This window comes from Lissotriton vulgaris, chromosome 1_1 (genome assembly GCF_964263255.1).
Source record: "Lissotriton vulgaris chromosome 1_1, aLisVul1.2, whole genome shotgun sequence".
In the NCBI taxonomy this organism is placed as follows: Eukaryota; Metazoa; Chordata; class Amphibia; order Caudata; family Salamandridae; genus Lissotriton; species Lissotriton vulgaris.
In genome coordinates, this window is record NC_141685.1 from 534,260,847 (window position 1) to 534,275,142 (window position 14,296).

General features: G+C 40.0%; 1 protein-coding gene across 1 annotated transcript in view; it reads right to left on the reverse strand.

Moving 5' to 3' along the window:
• Window positions 1-14,296, reverse strand: part of AKNAD1 (AKNA domain containing 1) — a 425,253-nt gene that overhangs the window by 344,587 nt on the left and 66,370 nt on the right. Inside the window, exon 5 of the mRNA XM_086936316.1 lies at window positions 12,637-12,770. Coding sequence (XP_086792442.1) covers window positions 12,637-12,770 — 134 coding nt within the window. The remainder of the gene's footprint in view (window positions 1-12,636; window positions 12,771-14,296) is intronic.

Genomic DNA, 14,296 nt, shown 5'->3' on the forward strand with positions numbered 1-14,296 from the left:
ATTTAACTTTGCCAGACAGTAAATCAGTCTCCTTTAATAAGCTAGTAAATGCAGCGGATCACAACATGGAGTGTAGCCAATGTAAATCTGAAATGATGTCAACATTATTTATACGTAGATATGGACAGTATGTCATTTTAATGATTCAACGATGTAGGCCTGATGGATCAAAATTGTCAACTTTAATAAAAAATGTTGTGGCTTCTCAGCTTTCAATATCAGGAAGGACTTTTGTAACTGTAGCAATTATCTATCACGATGGTCCTTCAACAACATCAGGACATTATACAGCTTATTTAAAGTCTGGAAACGGCTGGTCATTCTGCAATGATTCCGTTGTAACTTTCAAAAAAAAATTGCCGTTTGACCTTAAAAATTCTTACCTGGTGTTTTTAAAACCAAAATTTTAATGAAAGAATCTCGGGATTTTTTGTGAAGAATTGCAAAAGGTTCATGAAGTAGAGGGAATGTAAGTCTGCAATGCTGTCTAGATTATTGGTCCAAAACTTTTAATTATAATGTCAATTTAAAAATCCAACTATATAAACCTGATGCAAGTAAGTCTGCTTCGTAGTAAGCAGTATCAGTGTCATAGGAAAAGGAGAACATGAGTGACAAAGAAGGGTAAGATATTAGTAGTCCAGGATTGTGAAAATAATCTCAAATGTTTTTTTTTAGAAAGTTGCGAAAATAGAAAATGTCGGGATTTGATTGGAAGAATTACAAGAGTAGCGAATCGCGGCAACATGATTTGGCCTAGTGGAAACATGTGATAGAATGAGAGAACTGTTTTCTTCTATGTAACATATTTTTCGTATCGATGGAGGTTTTATTTCAGAAAGTGGCGGGCTGAAAATATTTATAGCACAACAGAGTGAATGCTGTTCATAGGAGATCCTTCGACGTCATTGAAAGTAAGTTAATTTTAAGGAGTTTTGAAATCAGATTTCTTAGGTTGTATGGGTTTTTTAAACACAGTCATTTTGATTGTGTTTTTTTTCCCCGCTGTTACATGATGAATACGTTCAAGTCACTGATTTAAGTGAAATTTGATACATTCTGAGAACAGCAAAAATAAACCATAAAACATGTATAATTAATGTTCTTCTGTTTGTACTTATGATATACATTTAGAAATGTGAGGTAGATATGGAAAAACTGAGTCTTCTGTAAGTGTCAATTTTAATGCTTATAGTGCTGTATTTCCGGGTACTGTTTTTTTTAAAAAAAGGAATAGGCCTCACCTCAAAGAAAGCTCTTCAAAGCACACATCTTATTTGCATCCTGAAACTATCATTTAAAATATTAGAGACAATTTTATGATGGCTTTACATCTTTTTTGCGCTGCTATTGCATCACTATTGTGAGACATCAGCAGTGCAAAAGAAGTACCATGTTGAAAAATAGGTCTCAGTTCATCAGCATGAAGATACTGTTTATTTAAAATATATATCTTTAGGATTGTGTAGGGGACGTAGAGAAGCAGAGGCTTCTGTAAATGTCAAAATTGTTGAAAAAGTGTTTCTTCTTGAACCCTTTCCCTTTTCTTTTGTAATTTTTAAATACATGTAGTAATATTTTTGGAAATGTATGTTTTCTCTTTTACAGATTGAAAGTATGAAAAAATATTTAAAAAAGGTAACAAGAATTATAAGGTAAATGTTTTCTACTCTTTTTACCCGCAATGCACTGCTGATGATGTCACTGACACTATCTCTGATTTACTCTCTATAGCTGTCTTTCTTTTTACATTATTCTCTGTTTACTTCCCTTATACTAACTCTTCTTTTTTTTTAAAAAATATTTTTTTGGTTCGCTTCAAGTTCGCGAACCGGTCAGCGAACTTGAAGCGAACCAAAAGAAATAGAGCTTGCTAGAGTGTTAAACATTCTAGCAATTTTATTTGAAAGGGTAGGTAGTTCTGAAAATAACTTTTTTTTAATGTTTTTGATGTTTTTTAATTTTTTTTTATTTTCTGAACATTTTTTGGTTTTTTTGTATTTTTAGAACAGTTTTATGTTTTTTTTGTGTTTTTCATGGAGGGGAAACAACAAAAAAACAGGCATCGAAAAGGGCTCAACAGGAGCAAAGAAAAAATTACTGCTTGGGTGGGTTAGGGCAGTTATGGTTATCAAACACCAAGTTTATTAAGTTTACGCTCATGTTGCCACATGAGAGCATAGCACCACAATGTATGCACGTAAACTTCATGTGCTTGAAGTTTGGCTGTATGTTTGGCACAGTTTCCTGTGCCTCTCTTACAGTCAAATTTATATTAGAAGTTGATTTGGCCACAGGAGTTGTCGGGGGATTATCTTGCAGATCCCTTAACTCTGCCCGGCTGTAATTTAATGGATGCCACCTGACCATATGGCGATGCATAGTATAGTTGCCCATACTATACTTTTTCTCTGTGCCTCGAGATAATCTTTTTTTTGCAAATTAGGCAGGTGGCATATTTTGCATTAACTTTCTTCTCCCCTCGAGGAATTGAGAAAAATTGCCAAATGAAACTTGTTTTCCTTCTGGAAACACGGGGCAACTCCGGAATAAATTCAGGTTCATCAGTGTCCTCTTCTTCTAAGTCGTCTTCTTCTTCCTCTCTGTTTGAGATGAATTGAGATGGTGGTCCTCTCTTGTCATGAGGAGGTTGAGGTGGTGGTGGGGGTCCACCAGCTGAAGCAAAGATAGAAGCCATTGTAATCAAAATGGAAAATGGTCTTTCTCTCACCAAGATGAAAGTCAGAGTGAGGAAAGAAGAAGGGGTTTACGTGATTTTGGAAAAGCAAAAGTTCGGAACCAATGAAAAGTGTTATTTTTAGATCACATGACCTAGTCATACATCATTTGGAAACCAAAAGTGAAATGAACCAATGAAAACTTCGATAAACAATTCACATGACTTGTTCCGCTCACGTTACGCGGTGCGCGCCGCGTCCCGCATCGTTTCCGGTTCGCGGTCCCGAGTACTTTCGGGAGCGCTAAAGCGGCGCGTCATAAGACGCATTCGCGACAATTATACGTCGCGCTTCCGCGACGCGTCACAGTTCCGCTAACGTAAGGTTTACCGGTTCGCGTACTAGATCGCGGCATCAAGATGAGCTAACGGGAAGCTTCCCGGTTCGCTTACCGGAAGCGAAGAAAAAAAATATTTCAATTAAAATTATCAATAAACATCTGAAATATATTTTGGGTTTTAAAGTAGAATACATTTTACAGCTACAGATGTTAGCTTTTAAAAAACCAATGAAATTCACAGAAAAAACCATAGGTTATAGTCCATATATAGTTAGGAATTTGCATTTACAAAACCTTGAAAATTCAATGAAAAAACCATTGGTTATAGAAGATATATAGTTAGGAATTTGCATTTACAAAACCTTGAAAATTCAATGAAAAAACCATTGGTTATAGAACATATATAGTTAGGAATTTGCATTTACAAAACCTTATTTTACTCGCATAAAACCATTGAAATTCCATATATAGTTAGATGCGCTAACTATATATCGCGCACCCGCAATCCACTGCTGATGATGTCACATATTACATCATTCATGACATGGTCAGTGACATCACTGATGACATCACTGATGACATCTCAAATGACATCACTGACAACATCTCAAATGACATCACTGATGACATCACTGATGACATCTCATTTGACATTACTGATCACATCACTGATGACATCATTCATGTGATAATACGATGAACCTCTTCAGACTCTAATATAACCTTAGATACAATCAGTGTAAACAGACACTCACAGACTGTCACTCATCCATGGAGTTACTCACACACCTAGTCAGTCATGCAAAGAATCAATCACACCTCCATTTCCTCAACTATACAGTTATACAAACTTTACTTATTCAAACATATACTAACACATATTTACTCGCGTATACAATCCCTGATACAAGTTCACAATGATCCATACAGCCACTCACACATTCACTGGCTCTTATGCACAGTTATTTATATATGTCAACTCTCACATGTACTGTGTTTTACATATGTACTTACTTTGACATGTAGCACTGAGATATCCATTCACTCACCAATACACTCATGCACACAGTCAACCGCCCATACAGCTGTTTCCACATGCACTTTTGAACCCATACATCTAGTGAATCCACTGCTCACACATCTATGCACAGAGTCACACACCCCCCAGACACCCACACACACACACTCGCTCTCCCATACAAATACTTGGGCAACCAATCAATAACCCATATAGTTACTCATATAGGTACAGAATAACACATGCAGCATCTTATACAACAACAGACATACTGATGCACACATTCAGACAGTTTAGTCACTAACCAATGCACTCAGTGAGACACATTTAATCACTCTCTCATACAGTCAGTCATGCACCTACTAAATCCTTTATCCAGACACTTATACATCCACTCATTCTTCAATATGTAAGACATATTTTAACTTTACAGAAACATACAGTCACTGGATAATGTCATCAGTGATGTCATCAGTGATGTCACTGACCATGTCATGAATGATGTAATATGTGACATCATCAGCAGTGGATTGCGGGTGCGCGATATATAGTTAGCGCATCTAACTATATATGGAATTTCAATGGTTTTATGCGAGTAAAATAAGGTTTTGTAAATGCAAATTCCTAACTATATATGTTCTATAACCAATGGTTTTTTCATTGAATTTTCAAGGTTTTGTAAATGCAAATTCCTAACTATATATCTTCTATAACCAATGGTTTTTTCATTGAATTTTCAAGGTTTTGTAAATGCAAATTCCTAACTATATATGGACTATAACCTATGGTTTTTTCTGTGAATATATATATATATATATATATTATTCAATGGAAAATTATTCAATAACCTATTAAATATTTTATCATTGAATGTATTATAGCTCAAGTTCTGTAAATTAATTAGTGCTGTTTTAAAAATAATTTTCGATTTGGGAGCATATAGAGGAGCAGGCATTGGTGGAAAGAACTAACGCCTGCTCCCCACTAGAGGGTTCCTATCACAGTTTTGAAAGCGGAATCCGTGACATGGGAATATACTTTTCCAAGAAACATAGGGTGTTTAAAGCACTGCCAGGTGAAATTGAGTACTCAAATCAAGACATTCCACGTAGCGTATTATGCTACTGTAGATGAGGCATTACTAAGCAAAATATAAAGGTATTTGGGTAAATTTCAAGAAATTACTAGCACAGAAGGGAAATTTCTATAAAGAAAACACCAAAGGTAGGATGCTGAGGAAGATAGAGAGACCAGGGAAGGCCCTCGATTACTCATGAAAGAGACAACAGAATTAAAAGACAGAATGGTGAACTAGCCCACAACTGTTCTTCTATCAATGATCTCCCACCAATTACTGATTTATATAGCTACGCTGAAACAATTACAGAAAATTAATGCCTTCTCATGTGAAATAAAGTGAATCAATGCTGAACAATCACTTGCTCTCCAATGAAGGAGAAATATTATATATATATATATATATTGCATCAGCTTCTTCTCCCCACGATTCCCGCAGACGAAGACACGGCACAGCAACAGGTAGCTTCTTACTTATTTTATTTACACACCATGTGCAAAGCAAAAGTGCATCAAAATGGACGGTCTACGCGTTTCGGCTCCCTGCCTTCAACTGGACCATAGAGTCCCTAGGTCTAGACCTGATTTAAATATAGTGCTGTGTATAAGTACCCTCTTCCCTTTCCATGGTCATCTAGACCTCCAACCCTGCACAGTATGTGACATCTTCACGCTGCTTTGCGCAGCGTTTGAAATTTGCCTATGAATAAGTGCAAGCAGGCACGAAACGCGTCAGGCTGGTGAATTTTGGAGAAGATTTCCTTTTTAACCTTGCTGCAGCTTCCATGAAATAAACGTCACGTTTGACCTACTTGCGTGTGGCTTCCTCAAAAAGGGTAACCTTTCTGTGTGTGTATATAATACGGCTGTCCCGGTCGCTGAGAGAAGCCCCATTGCATCAAAGCAGTCCTGTCTGATGTCAGATGACGATCAACATGAAGGGCAAGAGGTCGTTTTTGGAAGGTATAAGGTGCAGCGAGGGGCGAACTGAACTCTTTCCACCCACTGGGGTTTGTGCATTTTGGAAATTTTCGCTTTGGCAAGCAGCTCACTAGAGTATAAGGACTACAGCTACCAAGAGGCTCAGTGCGAGCCGACGCCCACTGGGGCAGGTGACTGGAATTTAAGAACATTACCGGAATGCTTTGCGCAGCGTTTGAACTTTGCCTATGAATAGGTGCAAGCAGGCACGAAACGCGTCAGGCTGGTGAATTTTGGAGAAGATTTCCTTTTTAACCTTGCTGCAGCTTCCATGAAATAAACGTCACGTTTGACCTACTTGCGTGTGGCTTCCTCAAAAAGGGTAACCTTTCTGTGTGTGTATATAATACGGCTGTCCCGGTCGCTGAGAGAAGCCCCATTGCATCAAAGCAGTCCTGTCTGATGTCAGATGACGATCAACATGAAGGGCAAGAGGTCGTTTTTGGAAGGTATAAGGTGCAGCGAGGGGCGAACTGAACTCTTTCCACCCACTGGGGTTTGTGCATTTTGGAAATTTTCGCTTTGGCAAGCAGCTCACTAGAGTATAAGGACTACAGCTACCAAGAGGCTCAGTGCGAGCCGACGCCCACTGGGGCAGGTGACTGGAATTTAAGAACATTACCGGAATGCTTTGCGCAGCGTTTGAACTTTGCCTATGAATAAGTGCAAGCAGGCACGAAACGCGTCAGGCTGGTGAATTTTGGAGAAGATTTCCTTTTTAACCTTGCTGCAGCTTCCATGAAATAAACGTCACGTTTGACCTACTTGCGTGTGGCTTCCTCAAAAAGGGTAACCTTTCTGTGTGTGTATATATATATATATTATATATATATATATATTATATATATATATATATATATATATATATATATATATATATATATATATATATATATATATATATATATATATATTACCTACTGGCGGTCGCCAGTAGGTATATATAGTTAGGATTTTTTCTCTATGGAACTTTTGAAAATTCTATGTCTAATAACTTTGGCGTTTGTGGACGGAATCGGCTGAAATTTTCAGGAAAATGGTACATTTTGTTTCTGAGCAGCCCCTGAAAATTTGGGGGGGGTCCGTCAAGGGGGGCCCGAGACAAAAGGGGGGTCCCAAAACGCGTTTTTCCCATTCATTTTTCCATAGGGCGTTTGGCCTCACTTTTAGCTCGAACGGCTGAATGGATTTGCACGAAACTTGGCAAAATTGTAGGGACTGTTAGCCCGATGTGCCTTTGCTGGGTCTCAATATATGTGCTCCAGTGGATTTTGAGAAATTAACGTTTAAAAAAACAGATATATCTGTGACAGTGTCCCGGATAGCGCACCAGTTCGCGTACTTTTCGCGTAACAGAGCTTTGCAAAGCGAAGCTGATTGGCTCTCCGGTGTCTGTCAACATTCTAAACAGTCCGGAGCGGCCGCCATCTTGTCTCTCGGTAGGATCGAGAGACAAGAGGAGGCCAAAACGAAGGGGGAAATGAAGAAAAGGGAGCAAGGTAGACCCCTTCTGACCCCCTAGGATTGATGAGGAGGATATTGAAGTGCCCCGCGGGGCCAAAAAAAAAAAAAAGAAAATTGCGATTTTTCGCGGTAGAGGCGCTTCCCGGTACGCCAACCGGGCAGCTAACCGGCAGCGTAACGGGAGTCCGACATCTTGTGTTTTTGGAGCGTCCGGTTTGCGTACCGGGTAGCGTTCCGGTAAGCGTAACAAGGGGAAAACCAAGAGAAACAGTAAAATAAAATTTAAAGGAATAGATTTCCACCAAACTTGGCAAAATTGTAGGGACTGTTTGTTTGATGTGCCTTTGCAAGGCCTCAAGATATATGTGCACGTGTGGATTTTGTCTAATTAAGGTTAAAAAAATATATATATATCTGTAAGCGTGCTCTGGCGCACTTACGTTACGGGTTTTGTTTGCGCTGCAGAGACGATACGTCACGTTTATGCGACGCGTCATGAGGCGTCTCACGTGGCTACGTGATACGTCACGTAATAAAGAATATATTTTACAGCTATAGATATTAGCTTTTAAAAAACCAATGAAATTCACTGAAAAAACCATAGGTTATAGACCATATATAGTTAGGAATTTGCATTTACAAAACCTTGAAAATTCACTGAAAAAACCATTGGTTATAGACCATATATAGTTAGGGATTAGCATTTACAAAACCTTAATTTATTCGCACAAAACCATGGAAATTCGCATATATAGTTAGTTGCAATAACTATATATCGCGCACCCGCAATCCACTGCTGATGATGTCACATATTACATCATTCATGACATGGTCAGTGACATCACTGATGACATCACTGATGACATCTCAAATGACATCACTGATGACATCTCAAATGACATCACTGATGACATCACTGATGACATCTCAAATGACATCACTGATGAAATCACTGATGACATCTCATTTGACATTACTGATCACATCACTGATGACATCATTCATGTGATAATACGATGAACCTCTTCAGACTCTAATATAACCTTAGATACAATCAGTGTAAACAGACACTCACAGACTGTCACTTATCCATGGAGTTACTCACACACCTAGTCAGTCATGCAAAGAATCAATCACACCTCCATTTCCTCAACTATACAGTTATACACACCTTACTTAATCAAACATATACTAACACATATTTACTCTCTTATACAATCACTGATACAAGTTCACAATGATCCATACAGCCACTCACACATTCACTGGCTCTTATGCACAGTTATTTATATATGTCAACTCCTACATGTACTGTGTTTTACATATGTACTTACTTTGACATGTAGCACTGAGAAATCCAATCACTCACCAATACACTCATGCAGACAGTCAACCGCCCATACAGCTGTTTCCACATGCACTTTTGAACCCATACATCTAGTGAATCAACTGCTCACACATCTATGCACAGAGTCACACACCTCCCAGCCACCCCCACACACACACTCACTCTCCCATACAAATATTTGGGCAACCAATCAATAACCCATATAGTTACTCATATAGCTACTGATCAACACATGCAGCAGTTTACAGAACTACAGATATAATGATGCACAAATTAAGACAGTTTAGTCACTAACCCATGCACTCAGTGAGACACATTTAATCATTCTCTCATACAGTCAGTCATGCACCTACTAAATCCTTCATCCAAACACTTATACATCCACTCATTCTTCAATATGTAAGACATATTTTAACTTTACAGAAACATACAGTCACTGGATGTTGTCATCAGTGATGTCATCAGTGATGTCATTTGAGATGTCATCAGTGATGTCATTTGAGATGTCATCAGTGATGTCATCAGTGATGTCACTGACCATGTCATGAATGATGTAATATGTGACATCATCAGCAGTGGATTGCGGGTGCGCGATATATAGTTATTGCAACTAACTATATATGCGAATTTCTATGGTTTTGTGCGAGTAAATTAAGGTTTTGTAAATGCTAATCCCTAACTATATATGGTCTATAACCAATGGTTTTTTCAGTGAATATATATATATATATATATATATATATATATATATATATATATATATATATATATATATATGTCTCTCTCAGTTCAAAGAGGAAATGAGTCGCACACGTTATACGAAATGTTGACAGCATTTATTTGTGGAGCAGTCTGAGGCACCTAACACGTTTAGTTTTTCCTGAAAACTTTCTCAAAGGTAACGACCCAGTTGGTAAGAGTCTCAAGTGGTTTAAGGGAATTGTTTATATGTCAACGCCAGCTTTCTGGTGGACGCCCACATTGTGGCGGTTGCTAGGCTTGATGGTCCCTGTAGTTCCACGTGATACTGTGCCTTTTGCGTTTTTTCTGCACAGCGTTGGTGATTGTGTGGACTGTCCCCCTGGAACGTATAAACGTTTCCAATGTCGTATAGCTCCCGTTGCTTCCCGTCATTTGTGGGGATTGCAGGGGAAAATATGTAAACTACTTGACATCTTCCATGTCATACTCTTGATTATACCCAAATAATGAACTGCCATCCTCTAGAGTCAATCAACCAAATTAGGGCCTCATTAGGATGGTGGTGAATCCGCATCCTCCGGGCCGGCAGAAGCCACCGCCGGACCGGAGGATGCGGATTCACCGCCAACGGCCACATAAAACACCCACCGCCAGATTAGGATGGCGGTGGGACCAGCGGCGGACGGCAGGTCCGTCCGCCGCTGATCCGCGGGTTTTGGTGGGCTATTTGGTGGCGTTGTCTGCAAGACACCGTCAGCCAAATTAGGAAGCATGTGTAGACATGCTTTTGCGCGGCGGTTTTTCTGCCGTGGAAAAGCATGTGGACCTTTGTTTCTGGGGGGCCCTTGCGGGCCCCCAGGGTGAAGGGGGTGTGGGGGTGCACATGGGGGGTACCTATAGTACCCCCCTGCATTTGCATGCACAAAGCGGCAGGCACCGCGCGGTGCTACCGCTTTGTGCATGCAAATGCAATGCATGCATTTTTAACATTGCGGCGGGCGCTGCTTGAAGCAGCACCCACCACAATGTTAAGGATACAGGATGTGACTGCCAGGGTGGCGGTCACATCCTAATATGCATGGAGGGACCGCCGCTGCCCATGCAGACGGTCCCTCTACCTCGGGGGTGGCGGACGGACGCAGGTCCGTCCACCATCCTAATGACTCCCTTAGTTTGGGGAGACCAGGAGTCTGGAACTGGGCAGAACATAGTAAGACATTCCCACGATAGGCAGGGATTGTAACACTAGCCACTGCGATGAGGCACAGTTTAGACAAAAGGACACATCGAACAAATGCTGCATCACCATGAAGAATTTATATATATTAATGCAATGAACTGCACACCTGTCGAACTGGTGACTCTAAAATGAGGATGAAGTCAGACGTATAAGAGCATGGTCTCATTAAGGCGAATGGAGAATGAACATTTGTGGCAGGGAGCTCTGGGTCTGAAAAGAGGTTAATCCCATTGAAGCCTATGGAGGCAGTTTATTTGTCAGGAGGGTGGATAGGAAGAGATGTAGCGCAGCAACCAGGCCGAATGACTCCGGAACACGGGGCCCACAGCTCGATCCCGGGCACCAGTGTCAGCTTAGCCCAGCACCATATGACTCTGGGCAGTAGCTCATCTAATCTTCCCGATGGCCCCCAGTGCCTTGACACCCTTGGGTAATTGCTTGTGCTTTACACATACCAATGTTATTATTATATTATTATATAATTGAAAGGAGGTTGACACCAGCCAATTGAGGGTATGTTGACAGGCAAGGAAGTCAGATGAGTCTTTCAGAACTAAGGAATTTGGAGTGTGCTAATTGCAATTTCTGTAGGATACACTTTTCAGACTGAGAGAGGTATTAGACATATTTGGGATGACAGCAGAGTAATATCGATCACTGCAATTCATCTCAGTGTGGCTAAAGAAAATATTTTGAAATGTAAATGAAATAAATACTCCAGTGAGGACAAAATGAGTAAATCACGACAACTAATAATTTTCTTTATTACATAGCACCCAAAATCGTCATGATGCTTTGATCCACATAGGTTGCTCATCACACAGCATTGGAAACTTTTCTAGACCATAGCTAGAAGAAATCTTCCATGGCTGCAGGAATAGATACAAATCGAGGTACAGCCCCGCGAGGAACATGCTCGTGCATCCAGATAAGTCCTATCAGCTAAACACCTCAAACTAATTCATAGGTATTCAAGGATTATGAGGAGCAGGAGTTCTCTGGTCTAATAAAAAAAGTAACTTTAAAACAAATAGGTCCTGATTACATTTGTGCCCCAAATAGTATTCTTAGACAGGTTGCACTAACCTGTGTACTACCTGCATGTTTGCTATTTGTCTTTGTGTGAGTAGCGTAACCTGTACTATTTGCTCATAGGTTCTTGTCAGGTAGGACACGATGGGAATCTCGCTGGCAAATAGTATGAAATTCCGATTTTTGTATCCAGCAATACATATCAAAATGCATATCCCGTTCTGTTTGGCCCCAATTAGAAATGTGCACCCATAACAAAATGTACACTGTAGTTGTAATCGAGGCCATAGTATTGACTTTCATAGCAACTTAAAAATGTGAAGTTACTAAACTGTAAAATCTTTTGGCTACATCATGAGTTAGGGGTTTGGAGCCTCTCAGAGGAACTATTGTTTCTAAACAAATTCCATATCATGGTAAGGTCTGAACCCTGATCAGCCATGTTTCAACTACAATGCCTGGATATGTTTCTCTGCTGGCATCAAAATATTCCAAGTTACCACAATCCAACAGCACAGTTCTACATATGGTTTATGATGAGTTTTTAGAATTTTTGGGAATTTCTCCAGCAAATTCTTCATTTAACTTGTCCATCGTGGGACTGATAGCAATGATCTGTGTTATTCTTCTAACATCCTGAACACAACTGAACCCCCTCTCTGCTCAATAACAGTCATTCAACAAGAGTTGACTCTTGGCAGCAGTACAAGTTCTGTAAACTCTGGACTCTGTATCAACCATAGGGCTCAATCTGACCTGTCGGGATCGAACACCCCAATGCTTCCAGGTCTGGGGTTCTGGTTCTGTCGCTGCAAACTTCGATGCTTCTCCTTTGAGGACAGATAGTTTCGCTCCAGGGTCTCCAGGCAGCCCTTTAAGTGCTGGAAAACCTTTCAATAATTAAGAACATGTTAAATGCAACATAATCGTGTAGTATTATAATTTCAGAATTCCAATACAAACATCGGTTTACCTATTTGGAATAAAATATATTGATTTTGTTTGTGAACATTCTTTTATCACACATTTCCTTTTCACTTTACTACCTGTCTAAGTTCCCATTTGTAATATTCACTTACTCTATAGTTAGTACACCGACACTACAAATGTTTAATCCATGTTCTGTGCCGCCTTTTCCCATGTTCCTTTTCTTAGGTATGATTTGCTGAGACGCGCCATCTTAATCTAAAGTATGCAGTGCGAGTAAAAAAATGTGATATATGGCTGAGCCCTCATAAAAATATTTCATTTGCTTCAACTGATGCAACCTGTTCCTCTCACTAATCTGTAAAGAAAATGCACCTTCCTGCTTGGCCTAAATGATATTATACTTATGATATTATTTCTGCGTTTTCCTCCTTCCTTCAGTTTTTCCCTGTCCTGAATCCTCTTTAGGTCTCATCTTCAGGCACCTTTAAGCTGTCTGTTACCAGTGGAAAATACCAATACTTATTATGTGCTTTGGGGTCAGCCCGTTGCCTACCATGGGTTGTTTTTCTTGTCAATCTCATTTGATGTAAATGTAAATGTAGTTGAGCTTATATAGCGCACAGCTACCCGCAGTGGGTTTCCCGGCGCTTGCTTAGGGAACCCGTCCTGGTATTCCCCTGTGAGATAACCCTGGCAGGGTATCCACAAGGTGAAAGCCAGGCATCCCGCCGCGAGGGGCCGTTGTGGAGATTAAGCAAGCTATTGCCCAGAGTCGCAGAGTGTGAACCCGTGAGTCGAGTAGGCACCGGAGCAAGAATTATCGAGTCCATGGAAGTTTTGAGCCCGAGTCCCACCGAGGTAGGGAATTGAACCCTGGTCCAGGGCCGATCTCAGATTCCGGATCTGCCGCCTCTAACCCCTGAGCCACACTTCTCACCACATTGCATCTCATTCAGCAGCTTTCCTCCCTCTGCTTGTATATGTCCTTCACCTGGAGCACAGCTTGTCTACCATCCTTTTGCTTGTACGACGTGCACCTTCGCAAATTCAGGGATTTATTTGTATCTATCACTTTTAGTACGCCAAGGAAGTGAACCGCTTTCTTTTATTTACACATATTTAACTTCGTTTTTTTATTTACTACTAAAAGATATAAGTATTTATTCTTTTTCATTTTGTCTTAAAATTTAATAAAATCTTACTGAACAAAAGATATAAGTCTACCATCTTGGAATGGTGAAAATAAATGGTAGATTTGCGTCACTGTATATGAACACACATGCATGGTGACACATATGCGCATATACGTCATAGTGCTGGGCTGTCACAGCATGATGGCACATATGTGCCCATACATGATTACATGTGCATGCATATACATCATCTGCATTTGTAAAGCCATTATGCCTCCATTGGTAAATCCATGTGGGAAACAGGTGAGACCTATTAGCTTTGCCATTGCCAGTTCATTAAAGATCCGTAGTCC